Source organism: Rousettus aegyptiacus, unplaced genomic scaffold (genome assembly GCF_014176215.1).
Source record: "Rousettus aegyptiacus isolate mRouAeg1 unplaced genomic scaffold, mRouAeg1.p scaffold_m13_p_4, whole genome shotgun sequence".
NCBI lineage: Eukaryota > Metazoa > Chordata > Mammalia > Chiroptera > Pteropodidae > Rousettus > Rousettus aegyptiacus.
In genome coordinates, this window is record NW_023416307.1 from 115,702,003 (window position 1) to 115,721,339 (window position 19,337).

The 19,337-nt window shown below is 36.8% G+C and overlaps 1 protein-coding gene across 11 annotated transcripts in view; it reads left to right on the forward strand.

Annotated features, from left to right (window-relative positions):
* SFMBT1 (Scm like with four mbt domains 1) overlaps window positions 1-19,337 on the forward strand; it is a 100,704-nt gene that overhangs the window by 74,690 nt on the left and 6,677 nt on the right. For all 11 annotated transcript variants that reach the window (XM_016121844.2, XM_016121843.2, XM_036218693.1 and 8 more), the window contains 13 exons: window positions 342-436; window positions 904-1,005; window positions 1,935-2,085; window positions 4,136-4,218; window positions 6,559-6,685; window positions 7,654-7,767; window positions 10,018-10,060; window positions 11,762-11,826; window positions 13,934-14,073; window positions 14,873-14,982; window positions 15,693-15,868; window positions 18,339-18,517; window positions 18,699-18,944. In XM_016121844.2, the coding sequence (XP_015977330.1) occupies window positions 342-436; window positions 904-1,005; window positions 1,935-2,085; window positions 4,136-4,218; window positions 6,559-6,685; window positions 7,654-7,767; window positions 10,018-10,060; window positions 11,762-11,826; window positions 13,934-14,073; window positions 14,873-14,982; window positions 15,693-15,868; window positions 18,339-18,517; window positions 18,699-18,944 (1,631 nt within the window). The remainder of the gene's footprint in view (window positions 1-341; window positions 437-903; window positions 1,006-1,934; window positions 2,086-4,135; window positions 4,219-6,558; window positions 6,686-7,653; window positions 7,768-10,017; window positions 10,061-11,761; window positions 11,827-13,933; window positions 14,074-14,872; window positions 14,983-15,692; window positions 15,869-18,338; window positions 18,518-18,698; window positions 18,945-19,337) is intronic.

The window sequence follows — 19,337 nt, forward strand, 5'->3', positions numbered from 1 at the left end:
GAACAGATTTGAATTCAAAGCAAATTGTTGATTAAAAGAAATTCCAGTAATAATTAAACTGGAGTTACTGTTTAAATTAATTTGAATTTATTATTACATACCCCAGTTTGGATGTTGTATTATATATTGCAGGCTACAGCAGTCCTTATGATCTCACTAGTAGTTTTACCATACTTAACTACGTAGGCTCTGAACAGAGGAGACACAGTACTAAAGTTAAGGTCCAAATTCTCTGAGTGAGGGTGGAAGGTGACTTTTTTGTTTATGTGAATGCTTTTAGAATAGTTATAAAGTGTGTAAGTTCTGTCATCATTTAAAGATCCCGTCTTGTTTTACTAAAGCCATCAGGCATCTGAAAAATGAAGCTGAGTGGGAGGAGATCCTGGCCAGAGTGAAAGAGGAGGAAGAAGAGCCATTACCATCCTACTTATTTAAGGTAAAAACAAAAACAAGTAGAGAAAAGCAATTTGTGGGAGGTGCAAAGCATTAAATAACCCCTGGAATCTGTGAGAGTGCTTCGGTGTCTGAAAGAAAAAGGTGATTTGAAGGCCAGAATGATGATCATACTTTTCTTCTTCTCATAGTAGTCTAGGTTCTCCCTCAAAGTTCTCTCAAAGCATTTTGGGTCTTCCCTTTTCTACTCAACTACATAGCCCTGACTTTTTATCAAATAAACTTGTTTTATCTCCAGGTGGTCTTTCTATTCCTAGTGTAGAGAATAGGAATGCTTTCTGTGGTTTTATTCCTGAATAATTTTTTCCAGGGAAGAAAATTATAGAATTAGATTATTTACCAGAATCATTATTTTATTTAAGAGTAGTATTCAGCTATATGAGAATATAAGATTATAAGATTAAGGCAAAAATACTATATTTTTATTCCTCCTTGATATTTGCATTTTAGGATAAACAAGTGATTGGCATCCATTCATTCTCTGTAAATATGAAATTGGAAGCTGTAGACCCCTGGTCTCCTTTTGGGATCTCTCCTGCTACAGTTGTTAAGGTAAAACAGGGGCAACTCTCTTGGTAAGAATTTCTGTCAGGGTGACTGGTTTAAGAAATTGGTAGTATTTTGATCTTCAGGCTCTACTAATCCAGCCCATTGTTTTTCCTAAGATGTGAGGCTAGAATTACTTCTGTACACACTTCGTATTTGTACTGTCCAGTTCTGGCCCATTCCTTCCAAGTTTGGTTGCCCAAGCCAACCAAAGCCTGGACACTATAACGGGGGGGCACATTTGGGGGCAGGCCTACCTGTACATAACTAGAGGAGGTTTAACCAGCAGGTAGGCGGATCTAAAAACTGTGGAGGCAGGCAGTGTCCTTAGTGTCCAACCAGGTGCAAGGCTTATTGAGGTCTGACTTGTTGAAATTAAAGTTTTTCTTGCCTTGGAAAAAGATTCTTCTTAGGACAAGTAGGGATTCTGAACCCGAAACGGAGTTAGGAGGCCCTATCTGGCATCAGAAGGGCTGATAAGTGGTAAGGAGCCAGAGGAAGTTCATAAGACTAGACATTTAAAACTAGCCTAGATTCTGAAAATCTGGCACACTTGTGTAGGTGACTCCTTACTAAGCCTAAACTAAATTTTGTTTGGAGTTAAAATACTTGGATTTGAATATAGGTTCTGCTGCTTTCTGGATGTGTAACATGGTACACATTATTTAACCTCCTTTTAAACTTAATTTCTTTATCTGCAAAATGAGGTTGTTGATGGTACCTATCTCCTTAGATTGATGGATTAAAATTGACTTATAACATGAAAAGCATTTTAAAAAGTACATGACACAGAGACAAAATTTTTCTAGTGCTTAGTGTTATTATTAATACCCATTGTAGCTGTGAACTTTTGTAATGTTTGGCTACTTGTAATGTTTGGCTACCCATACCAATAAAAACATTTGTCTATTTTATCTGTTAAATTGTATGTACAGGTTTTTGATGAGAAGTACTTTCTGGTGGAAATGGATGATTTGAGACCAGAGAATCATGTGAGGCGATCATTTGTGTGCCATGTTGACAGTCCTGGCATTTTCCCTGTGCAATGGAGTCTGAAGAATGGTTTACACATCAGCCCCCCTCCTGGTATGCATTCATTCTCTTCTGAATTGTTCATTGGAAACTTTTCTATGAAATGAGATTTATCAGATGGCATTACCTGGATCTTTTGCTCCCCTTGCTTCTCATGTCTCAGCCTATCCTCCACATTTTGGAGGCCTAAGACAAGTATAAATGAAGGCTCAGATTGCATATGTTTACATATTTGAAAGTTATGAATTAAGCTAAACTATTAAGTAAGCAATGTTCTGTCCTTTTACCTTGACAAATGGATCCTCATAACAACTTGGGGTTCCATGAAGGTTCCTTAGTTTATTCCCCCTTGTGTTTGTTGGAAGGTCACAGAGGGCTGGGAGTAGATTGTACAGTGAGTGTTGAGAGCAGACTTATGAGAAGGGAACTTGGAGCCAGAGATAGGAGGTAGGTTTTGGTGATTTTTAGGTTTCCAGGCCTCATCTTGGAGGAGTACTCTTTGGATTCCAGAGAGACATTTTTGGTCAAGAGTAGGATATAGAGAACCTGTAGGTATGAAAGTAGCAGCTTATTTTCTTGCACTTGCAGTTTGCAGAATATAGTCTTTGACCCTTTAATTAAGACTCATAAATATAACTTAGTTGAGCTTGACTGAAATTTTTAGTATTTTTTAACTTGGAGTATCTAGAAGTATCAAACATTTATCTGATTTTTATATCAACAAACCAGATTATTTGATTGGCAGTCTATAAATCTTTTGTTAGTAGGCTTTTGGAAACATAGCTTTACTTTCTAAATAGTGATTGCTGGAATAGGGGGCTGAAAGTGCTCTTTTGTATTAGCTGGAGTCATAAACTTAGAACCTTTGCCTTCCATTCGGCCTTCATTTATCCAACAAACATTTATGGAATGTTTGCTATGAGCCAGGGATTGGGCTTGTCACTGGGGAAATAAAAGTGAGTACAACACAGTTCCTTCAAGGAGAAAACAGTAGCGGAGAGCCTCCCAGGTTCTTCATCAGTGAATAGAGAATGGGAGTGTCTGCCTAGTGGTGGTGGTGGTTGGTACACATCTACAGGAGGAAGTTCTTGTTTTACTGGAAGTCTTCAGACATTCCAAGTTGTTTATCTTGCCTTCTGCCTTCATGTGAAAAGAAAAACCAATTATTAAAGATATTGGAGCTTGCAGCATCATTATATAGATAACTCAACTGTCTTTGTAAATAGATGGAAAGTAGCATATAAGTGAAAATGGCAGATAGTATACTGTGAGGAAAATCGAGGTGGGGGCAAAGGGAGAACATGATGCCAGTCTCAGCTGGGCAGAAGAGGTCATCGCAGGGGCTGTTTGGCTGTAGGATGGTATAATCTTGAGTAGCCTACTTTGAGCCTGTGAGATATTAAGCTCTGTAGAGCAGAGAGCAGCTTGGATGCTGCAGGCCCAGTCCAGCTCGTCACATAGGTATGCAGTGGCTTCTACCAAGAACCTTGATGATGGACTTAAGTGGGAAGTTAAGCTCAACCTTCTTTATGAAATGAATTCATGATTTCAGGTTATAAGAGCATTGAGATTCTGTAGAACATGAATCTGAAAACAGTGTTGAGAGTATGGTATCTGTAGGAGCTAAGATATGTTTAAAGAAATAGCTTTATGAAAGAAAAAAAAGTCTTCACTGAATAAATAGCACTGAACATTATTTCCTGTCTCTATTCTTTTAGAGCTTAAATCGTAATAGAATTGATAATAACATTGGACTTGTTGGTACAAATCAAATCCAGTCATAACTGTCTTAAATTCTTTTGGTGAATTGCCAGCCGCTAATCATAAAATATTGCTCAAAATAAATGCATGATTTGAAATGTTAAAGTTTCAAAATTTATCCAGAGAATTTTATTGTATTGTTACATAGTTTGACCATATTTGTTCCATTTTATAAAATTAACAATGCTTTGGATATATAAGGTGTTTTTACCCTCTCTAAAATGGTCGAAGTTCTCATACTAGCAAACTTAGAAGTTGCAGGTAGACACCTAGCAGGGCAGTAAATTGAGACATGGAGGCAGGTATGTATGGTGTGAGTCATTGTTCCTTTGTCCCTATTTAGGCTACACAGGCCAGGACTTTGATTGGGCTGACTACCTCAAACAGTGTGGTGCTGAAGCTGCTCCCCAGAGGTGCTTCCCTTCGGTGAGAAGCCCCGCCCCTCCTACCCCCCTGGCCACTGCTTCAGGGTTGCCTCCTGTGCTTCCTGTGTGTTTTTTTATGATTACTCTGAAGTCATTCCTCTCACTCAACACAAATAAGCATCTGTTGATCATAGTATGAAAAACATGCAGATATGAGTGGAGAAAAATTGTTAAACTTATTTAAAAATACCTCTATAAAAATAATACCTGCACTTGGTTGACAAAGCAAAACAGCAGTAAAAAGCTTAAAACAAAACAGTTCTGTGCCCTTCCTTTTCCACAGTCTCCCTTCCCATAAGTATTTTCTTCCTGTTCTCACTGTCATTCTGATAGTTCTCATTCACAAAATAATATGCTGTTATCTTTTGAGTCATTAATTTTAAACATGTCTGCTGGTTCAGCATTATGGGAAAAAAAGCTTTTAGCTGTTCATATTACTTTTCTTCTCTGTCTTACCCCCACCTGCTCTTCCTGTTAGAGTTACATTACAATTTTTGGTTAAATACGAACTGAGTATTAACATTATCATATGCATTTAGGTATTATTCACAGTCGAGCTCTGCAGTATTTTATGATTGTTTCCTTTTTTAATTTGTCCTCAAGTTAATAATTGCCTGTTTTTAATAGCTTAATTTTCTTTGTTTTATTGTTAGTTCTTCTGATACCTTCCTGTAGCCTTTCTCTGTGCTAGGAGGTTCTCTTGAATCTCTTCTTTGATTTTCTTCATTCTATTTTCTCTTCTCTTTTTTAGGATTTCTTTTATTTGTATGTTGGCCCTCTGGATCAGATCTCTACTTTTCTAACTTTTTTCTCTTGTTTCTGTTTCTTAGTCTTTTGGTTTTGCTTGCTGGAGGATTTCCTAAACTTTATTTTTCAGCCCTTCTTTTCATTTCTAATATCACATTTTTGATTTTCCAGAACTATTTCTGTACTTTGAATATTTATTTTTAATAGCATATTATTTTTGTTTTAAAGATGCAATGGTTTTTCTTATTTCTTGTAGGATGTTAATTACCCCTGCCTTTGGGGAAGTTTTCTTCTTGCATAATCTGTTTTCTTCAAGTTGCTTTTTTTTTTTTTTTTGTCTCTAGTTTTTATATCTTTAGATGTCCGGTAGTTCTTGGTTGTTTGCTTAAAGAATGGGGGACAAAGTGAAAAAGCTCATTGGAAGCTCTGAGTGTTGGTGGGGCTTGTCAACCTTGAACTTCCCAGTAGGGTGGAATCTGGCTGGTCATTTGTTGGGGACACCTATATTCATGTCTTTATATGTTTCTTCTTGGGCTTATCATGTTGCTACAAGAAGCCCCTTCTAGTCACTTGCCTGGAGGGTAGAGGCAAGGGCTGAACCTCTCACATTCCACATGCAAGCCCCTGTTTTGGGCACTGCATGCATACCCTCAACAGTTTCTGCATCTTCCTTCCCAGGGATCTTGTGTGTTACCCTCTCTGGAAGATAAATCTCATCTTCTATAGGGAAGGGGAAGGGACACTTTTCCTGAGGTGTGGAGTGAAGGAGCCATTGGCATGACATAAATGCTTCTTAAATGTTTTCAACAAATGTTTTTATTTTGACTTTCTCACCTCTAGTTGTCTAGTACCGATGCTGCCAGTTCTTAGCTTTTTTTACTGCCAGCTTAGATTCACCTTTCTTTAATCAGCTAAGTTAGTTCTAGACACTCTTCTAAATGTCTCCTTTCTGTTATGTTCATCCTAATAGGTTTATGTCTTTTTTAAAAAAGCACTTTAGTTTTAGTGAGTTATCAGGAGGAAGAGAGAACAGTTAAGTACAGAAGTTTCGTTCTTTATTTTGACCCAGAAGCTGCACATTGTTAAAACATATTTTAAATGACTCTCCTCTTGTTTTAAGCATTATCCTGACTGCCTTTTATGATACATATAGAAGTAGGAACCAGGCGGTTTATTGTATGATAGTACCCTTTCTGGGAAGGAAAATGAACCAACAGTGATTGAAGAGCCATTTGGTTCAGGGCATAAAGCCTTGGGTGTTTTATTTTATTGACGCCTCATAACATTACCCAGTGAGATAGGTGTTCTCACTGTCATCTGACAGATGGCGAAACTGAGTCAAAAAGCAGTTACACAACTTGAGCAAGTTCATACAGGTAGCAGTAATGCAAGTATATCTAACTTTAGAGACTACCTAGAATATCAAGAGAGACATTTTCCCTTTGTTTCGTTAAGAAATAAAACGAAGCAAAAAAAAAAAAATTATAGCCTTAAAGTGTTCTTCTGGGGTTAAATATTACTTGGAGAAGGTCTCTCAGATGAGCACATGAGTTAATACTTAGTATGTATTTAATTTGATTCATTTATTTGCTAGTCAATTTCTGAGCATGAATTTAAGGAGAACATGAAGCTTGAGGCAGTGAATCCTCTTCTCCCCGAAGAAGTGTGTGTTGCCACCATTACTGCAGTGAGAGGCTCTTACTTGTGGCTCCAACTGGAGGGTAAGTGCCACTACCTTCCTGTGGCTGCTCTTTGCCTTTCCTGTTTACCCCTGTAATGTGGCTTGTTAAACTTAATCAATTAGCTAAATAAGCATTTTGTTCATAGACTTCTAATTTATAATGCAAGATTCTAAACTCAAATTTCTTTTCATGTCCTTGACTTTCAAATTTTAGGAAATGAATGTGAATAAAAAGCCTTTACTACAGAGTCCCCTATTTTCTTGAAAGGGAAAGGATAAGTCAAATAGCATATATTTTGATGTGACCAAAATATCTGAGTATTAACAACTAGCTTATTCAAGAGATAGTATTTTGGTTGCCCCTAACCATTAGAACCAAAAAATATGTAAAATGACATACTAAAAGTAGTATTTAACAGTTCGACAGATTTGTGTAACAAAAGCACTATGTGAGCACTCAGTGCCACAGTTACTGTATGTGGCCTAGGTTTTCTTTTTATTTGGCTGCCAAATAGACTTGGTACGTACTGTTTCCAGTCTGTAGAATTAGCATTTAATACAGACGTCAAGGACAGCATTGAAGATAGACTTTTGTGCAGCCCCTTCTGAGCAACTTGCCTTCTGATTTGAATTCTGGCTTGTCCGCATGTACCACAACTAATGTTCTCATTGAGTGGAATCATCACCTTTGCCTTTGTTTGCCAGTTTTCATGGGGTTGACATTTGTCAACCATCCGAATGATACTACTGATACTTCTAGTTTCTTATTTGCTGTTCCCTGATATTCAATACCCACGTTGGTTTTCTATAGTAACACATGGAAGACAGTTTACTTTTTTTCCTTAATGTTTATCACTCATGAAAAAGTATGACTTCCGTATAAAAGGAACTTGTTCAAGAGACTTTCTGTCTGTATTTTTGTAATAGTAGAATATTGATTGTCTAGGAAGTAGTTTTTGAAGAAGGCTACTTAATGGTCTAAATTTTTTTTTTTTTTTTTTTAAACAGGTTCTAAGAAGCCCATTCCTGAATGTATTGTGAGTGTGGAATCCATGGATATATTTCCTTTGGGCTGGTGTGAAACCAATGGCCATCCCCTCAGCACTCCTCGTCGAGCACGAGGTACCCTTCTATTTCTGGGTGAAAGTGTTGATCATTAGATAATCTGTTGTGTGGCTGCTACCAGTTAGGATGTCGGGGCATTTCAGAGAAAAACAAAGTGATATTCTAGTTATCTGTTCCTGCACAGGAAATTATTTATCACTGCAAACATTTATTATCTTACAGTTTCTATGGGTCAGGAATCTAGGCGCAACTTAGCTGGGTCCTTTGTATTTGAATCTTTCACAGTCAAGGTATGTCAGCCAGGGCTCTCTAGTCATCTCAAAGCCCAGCTGTGGGGAGGGTCTGTTCCCAAGTTTATGCAGGTGATCATTGGCAAGAATACATTTCCTTGTAGGCTGTTCAACTGAGGGCCTCAGTTCTTTCTGGCTATTGGAGGCTTCCTTCTAATTCTTGCTAGGTGGACCTCTTCATGGGGGAGCTCACAGCATAGCAGCAGTTGGCTTCTGTCAGCCAGCAAGTGAGAGAGTAAGAGAGGTTGAGCAATATAGTAGGCAGAGTATTTCTTTAACCTGATGTTAAAAGTGACATCCACCCCTCTTTTTAAAAACGATTTTATGAGATATCATTTATATAACATAAAATTTGCTCTTTTAAAGTATAGTAGGTCCTTCAATAATGTTTATTTATTCAACCTTGTTTCATTATAAAGTTGATGAGATACTATAGAAACTTGACTCTTATAGAAACTTGACTCTTATTTATATCAGTTAGCCTATGGTAAAATTGGTTTCATTATACATTGTTTCACTTAAAGTCACAGAACCTATCAGTGATGTTAAATGAGGACTAACTATATAAAATTCAGTGATTTTTAGTGTAATGAGAATTGTGTAACTATCACAACAGTCAATTTGAGAACATTTCTTTGTCTGGAAAGAAGTCCATACTCCTTAGCAGTCATCTCTTTACTCCTGATCTCTTGTCCTAAGCAACTACTAATCTAATTCCTGTCTCTATAGATTTGCCTATTCTGGACTTTTCTCATAAATGGAAGAGTCATTCAATATGTGGTCTTTTTTGTAACTGACTTCTTTTACTTAGCATAACGTTTTCTGAGTGTATTCATTTTGTTGTATGTATCAGTACGTTATTCCTTTGTATTCCTGAGTCACATTCTATTATATGCATATACCACACTTTGTTTTTCCATGCATCAGTTGTTACACATTTGTGTTATTTCCGTTATTTATCTATTATCAATAATGCTGCTATGAACATTTGTGTACAGGCTTTGATGTAACTCTGTGTTTAACACAGCCAAACTGTTTTCCAAAGCATCTGCATCATTTTTCATCCCTGCCAGCAATGTGTGAGGGTTTCACTTTCTTCACATTTCTCCCCAACACTTGTTATTTTCTGGGGGAGTTGTTTGTTTGTTTGTTTGTTTGTTTGTTTTTATATAATAGCCATCCTGGTGGGTGTGGAAGTGGTATCTTACTGTGGTCATGAGTTACATTTCCTTAATAACGATTAGTTATGTTGAGCATCTTTTCATGTGCTTAATTGCCATCAGTATATCTTCTTTGGAGAAATGTCTATTCAAATCATTTGCCCATTTTTTAATTGTTTTTTGTTGTTGTTGAGTTGTAGGATTTTGTTATGTATCCTAGGTTTTACTTCCCTATCATATATATGATTTTTCTCCCATCCTGTGGGCTGCCTTTGCCTCTCTTGATAGTGTTATTTGATGCACAAAAGTTTTTAATTTTAATGTAATACAGTTTATTTTTCCTTTTGTTGCCTGTGCTTTTGGTGTCATAACAAGGAAATCATTGCCAAATCCAGTATCGTGAAGATTTTCCCCTGTTTTCTTCTAAGAGTTTCATAGTTTTAGCTCCTATGTTTAGGTGTTTGGTCCATTTTAAGTTACTTTTTGTAATAGTATAAGGTAAAGGTCCATGTTCATTAATGTGGCTATTCAGTTTTCTCAGCATAGTTTGTTGAAAAGGCTGTACTTTCCCTATTGAATGTGTTGGTACCCTTGTCAAAATCAATTTTTCTTTTGAATATCTATTCCTGCTTAGAAAGTATTTGTAGGAGTTGATTTTCCCAGGGATCCTTGAAAATATTATTTTGGTCTTTGTTTAAAGACTCTTAACCAGAAAATGTGCTTTAGTCTCATTTCAGACATATCATATCAGCACTTATTTATAGCATTTGCTATACATATTAACCAGGTTTAAATATGCAGTTATCATCTGTCTCTTAATTTTTCTTGGCATTTACTTTTTTGTTTTTTTCTTATAGTACACAAACAGAGGAAAATTGCAGTGGTTCAGCCAGAAAAACAGTAAGTAATATAACAGTATGTTTGAACAGTTGACATTTGAAATTTAGACTCTCTAGTAAAAGAAATAACTATTTAAGAGAGTATATCTTCTCAAATGTTATTTTCTCACATGGAAGCATAATCCTTTAATTCTGCTTTTGATAGTTTACATACTTACATGCATTTCCTAAAATGGCATTAATACAAAAGGGTAAAATGCATTCTCAAGATGTTCCCCAAATTGAGTTTTCTTTGGCTGTAGAGCCTAAAGGCATTTGAATAAGAGAGGAAATAGAGTTTCTGTGCTGGCATTTGTCAAGGAAGAGCAAAAAATGTAAATTAGGATATGATTTGTCGTTGTGAAAAAGTAAAGTTCAGCTAGAAGACAACTCTAAAAGCTGAAAAGCACAATAAAAGGAGTGCCTTTGTGCGCCATTAGGAAACCCTCTGTAGCATATCTTCATACCTAGCTTTTGAGAAGCAAGTGATTAGTGGTACCTTAAAAATATAAGAGTTTCTGTGTATACACGTGTGCTTTTAAACATTGGGTTTTCATTCTGTATTAGTTTGTTCAGGCTGCCATAACCAGATGCCACAGACTGACTGGGTGGCTTAAACCAGCAGTCCCCAACCTTTTTGGCACCATGGACCAGTACTCCGATGAGAATCTAATGCCTGCTGATCTGAGGTGGAGCTGAGGCAGTGATGCTAGCTGCCACTACCTCCGGCTGTTTCGCCCTGTTCCCAAAGGCATCGGACTGGTACTGGTTCATGGCCTGGGGTTTGGGGACCACTAGCTTAAGCAACAAATTTATTTTCTCACAATTTTATAGTCTGGGAAGGCTGAGATCAAAGTACTAGCTCAATTTGTTCCTGGTCTGGTCTCTCTTCCTACCTTGCTGACTGTCATTGTCTCACTGTGTCCTCACATGGTAGGGACAGAGAGAAGGGAGATCTTTTTCTCTTCCTCTTCTTATGAGGACCCTTATTTACCTCCTAAAAGCCCTGTCTCCAAACAGTCACTTTTGAGGGGTAGGGCTTCAACGTGAATTTTAAGGGGACACAATTCAGTCTATACAAATAATCTAAAATTATAGTTGCTTTTGTGGCTGTGTGAGTAATAAAACTGACAATAGAAGTAGTGAGAAAGGACACAGAAAGAATTCTATTCCAGGTAGTGAAGTGAGATAGCGATGACAACAATCTGGCCTTGGATTTTTCCTTGATTTAGTTGCCAAGACCAATTCAAAGTTTTAAAAAGTAATTAAAAGAGATCAATTAACCTTTTTGAATGATCACTGCAAGTAGAGTAATTATCTTTTTTTAAATAATATAATTTGTTTTGAATTTCGAGAAACTGATAAAACTAATCTTACATAAGAAAAGTTTCCATTCTTTGACTATTAAAGTAAACGAATACTCTACTTGTGGTTTAAGAATCCCAGAAGGAATTCTGTAATTGTTGCTCACATGAATGGAAGAAGGTTCATTTGAACATGCAGTATCACAGCACTGTCTATAGACTGTTGGCTCCTTAGCCTGTGTACATAGTTTTAAAAACTATGTACATTAAAAAAAAAAGTATAATCAAGAAAGCACCTTCTATTATAGATTTTGCAGTCTGCCACATTTGCTTTCTTCTTAGATTTGAAGGAAAAGAACCCTCACGCTCTACTGACTTAAAGGATTATCTCACTATTTTGTTGTGTTTTCTTGACCCAGAATACCATCCTCGAGGACTGTCCATGAAGGCCTGAAGAATCAGGAACTGAACTCTACAGACTCAGGTATATGTGCATGCAATCTTGGGGAAAAGAGTACCTTTACTTTCTTTTAATGGACTATACCTAAAATAACTGAATGCATTTGATTTATAAGATGTAGCTTCATAGAAGGCTATCTTAATTGTGATTTTTAATTTACAATTGTCTAAGATGCACTTAGTTTAATAATTATCTGTAGGCTTATATCTCTGTGCATTCATAATAATTATAGTCATTTTTTACTGACCACTTATTGGGTGCCAAGGGCTCCAGAGGTCAATATTATTATCCCTGAGTTTAGATAAAGAACCTGAGGCTTTCCAGGCAGTGCTCTTTCTTAAGCGGGTTGGTTCAGAGGTGGATGTTTTTCTTCTTTAAACCCTTTTTATGATCTACACGTTTTATTTATATATATTTATATATATATATTCATTCCACAATTTAAAAAAGTAAGCACTGGAAAAACAGATTGTTCCAGAGGCAATGCCTAATAAATGTGACGGAGATCCTTCCTCTCCCTGGACCTACTCTTGACTGTCTTTGCTGGTTGCTTAATGCTTAGCATCTTGGCTGTGTGTAATCTACCACAGGTTAGACATTTGGGTGGTATTTACTAAATGCCTAGAAAAGAAAAGAAAAACCAAATTTTAGAGAGGTTACACAGCATGTGCATATAAGGGTCAGAAATGGAACTCAAATCTTTCTTAAGTTCAAAACCTGCACTCTTTTTGTCTCCTACTCACTGCCCTTTCATTATGTCATTTATACATAGAGGATCAGGTCTGTGTAACTCCTTATTTTTGATTTATTACTGGCCATTTTAATACCTACTGGAACTGCAGAATTAAGATATTAATATCTCCCTCACCACAGCCAAGTTCTTTTTGGTTTGGATTTTGAGATAGGTCAGATTACCTTGGAAACAGAGACTGAAACTGATATTTGTGCAGAAGTTTCATTGGGTAGTGTTTTGGAGAACAGCTTCTGGAGGGGTAAAGGAAGCAGAACTGGGCAGAGAATAGAACAGTTGTACAGAAGTTTCTTCCAGTCCTACAGGGAGCCTTGGAGCTGGTATAGCCTCTAAGATGCGAGGCATGGTAGCCACACCTTTGTAATCCTTCGTGGTCAGATATTGGAAGTAAGCTGCTTCTCCCTTTCCACCTCACAAAGGGTGGAATTTTCAGCAGGTTGGCTCTCTCTTACTGTAGGCAGTCCTAGAATGAGGGTAGACTTAAGACTCAATGTTGGCAGCTGTAAACTGCCAACATGCCCAGCAGTGGGGAGCAAAAGTGCCTTAATCCTGAAGAGGGGACTTTCGGTGGCAGAGTGCTATGACAGTATTCTTAGAGTAAACATCATATACTTCAAGGTCTTATGAACAGTGGGCAGTGTACACACATCTCCTTTTCTTAATGTTGGATAATCGAGGCAGTATCCATCAGAAGAGCTTCTCTCTGAGAGGAAAATGAAGATGTTTTAGTGTCTGAATTTTTAACATTCAGTAGCTGAATTGTTAATCACGATGAGGGGGTTAAAAAACATTATCTTGAAGTATGGTATTCGTACAAACAATTGAAGAAAGGGATCTCTAGGCCCATTTAGACCCCTCAATACTTAAAGAATTTAGAGATGTGATCACAGAGTACTTTTAGCCCTTCAGAAATCCCAGAAATAGGAAGGCTCCCATGTCATTGAATACTAGTTTCGTGGTCTTAAGGAGACAAACTGTAGTTGTGGATAATATTCACCATCATTCTCTAGAAATATTCCAGAATAGGTTTTTGAATAGTTAGTTGGTTGTCTGGAATCATCATGGGTTCTTGAAGTCAATCTTCTACTTCCTTTATTGATAGAAGTATAAGCCTATGGAACCATGTCAAATTAACCCAGAAGTTAATCTGCCCATAATTCCAGACATTGTTTGATTTCAGCAGAGTGATAAGCACTGCAATAGAGTTAGTTGTAAGTATTTCGAGGGCACCCTCAGACAACATGGTAAGCTTCAAAATACATAATTCCTTACTTTACATAATGGTGAATATGCTTGTTCCTCCCTTCCCCAGTAATCCAACTTTGGAAATGAGGTGGAAAATGACTGTGTTCTGAATATTTGTTTCTCTTCATTTCCTAGTTATGATTAATGGAAAATATTGCTGTCCAAAGATATATTTCAACCACCGTTGCTTCTCAGGGCCATATCTTAACAAAGGAAGAATCGCTGAGCTGCCTCAATGTGTAGGACCTGGGAACTGTGTTCTAGTCCTTAGAGAGGTAAGGTTCTGGTCTAAAGCAAAGAACTTGGAAATTTCACAGCAGTCTCATAGACTCATTCATACCTGCCATAGATGTGACAACTCTAGTTTTTATCATAAGTGATTAACTTTTCTCATGTTGGACAATAAACTGGACACATAGTTATTTCTGGTCTCCCTCTCCCCCAGGGAACATTCACCTGAGCAATTCTTCATATAGCAGGCTCACCTCTGTCAATGTAGAAAGATCTTCTTTCAGAGACCACATGAGAATTGTAGAAGAGTGTGAGAATAGTGGCTGTGTGGCATTAACCCATGATTGCAATAAAGCTACACACCTGGACTTGCAGAGCTTCCCAGCCAGGCTACTGGGTGGGTAACAGATGTGAGGAGTATTGAACTTTTTTAGCCTCTAAAGAGGCAAGGCTCAGGATCTAGGGAAGTTGGAGTTTCTCCACCAGACTCCTCCAGCCACAAGAAGGCTCAGCTAACTACAAAATATCCCAAACAAACAGAATTTTCTGTGTGTACCATGACTGGGAAAGGATTTAGAAGCATATACTAGAGTAATTTTAAGTTTATGGTACCTATTTCTATCTAATGATAATGTTTTAAATATGTAAGAGGGTCTGGTTAATCTCTTACTTGCAACTTTGGTCAGCTGTCATATCTTCAGTATTACTATTTTATTAACATTTGTTAATTAACATGACTAGGATTAATCTCCTAAGTGATATGCTGGAGATTAGCGAGGTTTTTCCTAATAGTATGCTTTTCTCCTTCTCAACCCATATTTTTTCTTTAAAAATGGAGTGCAGGTCCTCACTTTACTTATCAATGCAGCCTATAAACCCAGTCGTGTCCTCCGGGAGCTGCAGCTGGACAAAGACTCTGTGTGGCATGGATGTGGGGAAGTCCTAAAAGCCAAGTGAGTAGGCTCCTCTGCCTTTAATGCATAGTCATCCTTAACAAGTCACAGAACCAGTTCTTCCCAAGGATAATATTAGACTATTTACATTTCCTGAGGCATTGTTTCTTCAATTATTTCTGCTGAAGGACCAGGTTTGTTTTTAAGTGTTTCTTCTGTCATGGACCAATACTTTTATATGGTAAAAGTGAATCACAAGATACATAAAATTTAAAAGGTATAAAATACTAGAACAATTTTTAAATTAGATTTAGTAGACATAAAATTACTCATTCAAATTACTGTGAAAGTTTATCAACATTTACTTTCATTTTCTGACCTAATCTTGTCAAAGACAGGTGATAGTTGGCAGGTTATATTGGTCAGTTGACCGCATTCTGAGGATCACTACCCTAGGATGAAGAAAGACTTAATGAAATTCATTTTTCTTTTAGTAATGTAGGAGTTGCTATAAAAACTTCAAACTTAGAAACAGAAAGCAGGAACCTTCTTTTGCTAATTTGAATAACTCAGCTTTTAGTTGCCATAGTTTACTAGATTATAAATTTAAGTACAAAATGTATAAACCATATTATTTTTAGAGTTCTCAAAATATAAAAGATAGAATATTCTAACAAGTAAAAATATTTTTAAGTCTGTTAATGTACTTGATTTTTCTTTGGGTAATTATTAGCCCAGTAAACTTGGTATCTGATGTCTTCCGATGGCAGATACAAGGGAAAGAGTTATCGAGCTACTGTTGAGATAGTGAAAACAGCAGATCGGGTGACTGAATTCTGCCGGCAAACCTGTATCAAACTGGAGTGCTGTCCCAATCTATTCGGTCCACGGATGGTTCTGGATAAGTGTTCTGAGAACTGCTCTGTACTTACAAAGACCAAATATAGTGAGTCACGTTTTTCAAATTTGGTAACTATAGCAGTTGACCATACCTTATATCATGAAAAGTTTTTATTTGCAGACAGCCACGTAAAAAGGTATACACACTTTTTCTGTGAAGGGCCAGATAATATCTTAGGCTATGGGTAGTAATCTCTGTTGTATATTCTGGGTTATTTTCACTTTTTAAAAAACACTTTAAACAATATGAAAAACATTTTTAGCTTGAGGGTCATACCAAAATAAGCCATGAGGCACATTTGCCAACTTTTTTATATAGCATGTATAGAAATTAGCTATATTGCATTTATTAGGCTATATAATTCATTCATGTAGTATGCAAGTATTTCTTATGTATGTACTGTTTGCTGCAACTGTCCTAGCACTGGAATACAACAATAAAGAAAAAAATTCCCGTCCTCATTGATTTTACATTTTAATGTAGGAGACAAGTAATAAACACGTGAACAAATACAGAGAGAGAAGTACTGTAGATGAAAATGAAGCAAGATGAGCAAGCAAAGTAGGAGAGTGAGGAAGGCTAGGAGGTGGGGTGCTTTTCATACAGGTGGTCAGGGAATTCTTCCTGACAGGTAACAAACAACCTGAAGGAAACCAAGAGCCAGCGGTGCAGATGTGGGGCGAGAATGTCCTGGGTAAGGGAGGGTAGCAAGAGTACAGGCCTGAGGCAGGAGCATCCTTAGTATCTGTGAGGAGCAGCAAAGAGGCCACAGTAGATAAGAGGTATAAGTAGGAGGGGGAGTAGTTATGGACTTCACTCTGAATTGTCATAATGACAACTCCTCCTTCTCACTGGGAAACTGCAACAACAAAACAAAAGTCATACAGGATGAAATTTCCAATTTAGAACTTTGTCAAACCATTGTTATCTAAACACACAATTCTGGTCCTATCCTTAAATCCTATAAACGCTGATGTCATTTGGGAGAATTAATACAGAGAAGGATTTTACCTTGTTAATTAGAAGATTACTTTTAGGTATATATAATTCTGTGCCTCTTAAACTTCATCATGCATGTAAATCACCAGAAGATCTTGTTAAATGGAGGTTCTGATTTGTCAGGTCTTTGGTTATCTGAGGCCCAAGTGTCTGCATTTCCAACAAGCTCCCAGATGCTGCTGATGCTGCTGTTCTAAGGTTCACATTTAGCATGATGAGCTTTCTAATCAGTATTCGAATCACAAAATCATACGAGTCTAACCTTCTAGTTTCTATTTCTATTTATTGGATTGTAAACTCCTTAAAGGCAGAGATCGTCTTAGCTTATTTGTGTGTCAACTTCAACACTTAGTTTAGCAAATTGCCAAAAAAATTACAATTTTTAGTAGGTAAGTGAAATATACTATTCATGTAAGTGCCTGTATAACTATGCCACAATTTAAAAAAATAAAAAGAGAAGAAGTTCTGGAATTAGATAGCGGTGATGGATTGCACAATATAGTGAATATACTAAAAACTACTGAATATATACACTTTAAAGTGATTAATTTTATGTTATGAGAATTGTATCTCAATTTAAAACAAAAAAAATGAATAAAAGATTCGAATAGACACTTCACAGAAAAAGATAGACAGTGGCCAATAAGCACATGAAAAAATGTGCTCAATATCATTAGTCGTTAGAGAAATGCAAATTTAGACTATAATGAGAAATGTTCATTTCAGCCAATCTGGTGGATATGTGGTAAAGAGTGGCAATCCCACCTGCTGGCAAAAGCGTAAAGCACCTACACCTCTCATACATTGTTGGTAGGAGTGTAAAATTATACAATGCTTTTGAAAACTGACAGTTTCTTTAAAAGTTAATCATACATCTGTCATATTCATATTATCTAGCAATTCCATTTCTAGGTATTTATCCAAGAAAAATGAAAACATGCCAACTAAAAGCCTTGTACAAGAATGTTTATTGCAACTTAATAATAGTAAAGCCTTGGAAACAGCCCAGGTGCCCATCAATGGAAGAATAGATAAACTAGTGTATTTGTACAATGGAATGCTGTTCATCAATATGAAATAATAAATTACTCATACACAAAAAGCAAATATGAGGCTCAAAAATATTATGCTGAGTAAAGAAGCCTTGTACAAAAAAAGTACCTAGTGAATGGTTCTGTAGATGAGGCAAAAAAAAAAAAAACTAACCTCCAGTGATGAAACACAATAACGGTTGCTTCTGGTGAGGGGGACTGACCAGGAAGGGACCCTGGGAACTTTTTAGGAGGATGTAGATATTCTGTTTTGGTAGGGGGAGGATTTTTCAAGTTTGTTTATCTGTCAGTACTAGTCAAACTGTACATTTAAGATCTGTACAGTTAAGATTATTCCACTGTATGGAATTTAAACTTTAATCAAATACAGTGTATCTTTTTTTCAGCTGTGCTAATAGACTCTCGTGGTTTGAGGTACACAAAAATAATGAAGCTACTTCATTTTTTTTGTCATACATATTTAGCACACTATTATGGAAAGAAGAAAAGTAAAAGAATTGGGAGGCCACCTGGTGGGCATAGTAACTTAGCATGTGCCCTGAAAAAAGCCAGTAAGAGGAGAAAGAGGCGGAAAAATGTTTTTGTTCATAAGAAGAAACGTTCCTCTGCATCTGTTGATAATACCCCGGCGGGCTCTCCCCAGGTATGAGATCTAATGTGCCTGTACCATCTGGAAGCCAAGAGATCACTGCTTTACAGTACAGATGCAGAAAGAATACCTGCAGGTCTCTCTAATTCACATCTCTGGCCAATCAAAGATGGTTTTGCAGCCCCAGAACTGGTTTGTCCTGAATTTCAATAAGACATCTCTTTCTTTCCTCTAGGGAAGTGGCCCTGAAGATGAGGATGACCCAGATGAAGGAGATGATGATTCCCTAAGTGAGGGCAGTACATCTGAACAGCAGGATGAGCTACAGGAAGAGTCAGAAATGTCAGAAAAAAAGTCATGCTCCTCCTCTCCCACCCAAAGTGAGATTTCCACATCACTGCCTCCAGACAGACAAAGGAGAAAAAGAGAGCTTCGCACATTTTCATTTTCTGATGATGAGAATAAACCTCCTTCACCAAAGGTACCCATTTAAAAAATATACTCTTTTTCTCTCTCTTTAGAATTTTCCTCTAGAATCTAATTGTTAATACCGGCATTTCACTTAATTCAATACAGGCTTCAGTTGAATTTCTTGAGTCACTTTTTAAATGGTTCCAAGTTCAGTGATTTACCTGTGTTTCAGAATTATTTGGAGATCAACTACTTATCAGGAAGAAGATCTCAGAGTGGCTACTTTAATTAAAAGAATGTTTCATTGCTGGTTTATTTGTAGACTGTCATTTATTTTAGGGAAAACTGCCTTTTAAATATTTTTCATAATGTGTATGGTTTTATAGAGATATAATGGTTTTGTAGAAATACCTTTTGATTCTAGTTAAGCCATTTTTAGTATATTTAACATATTACATATATG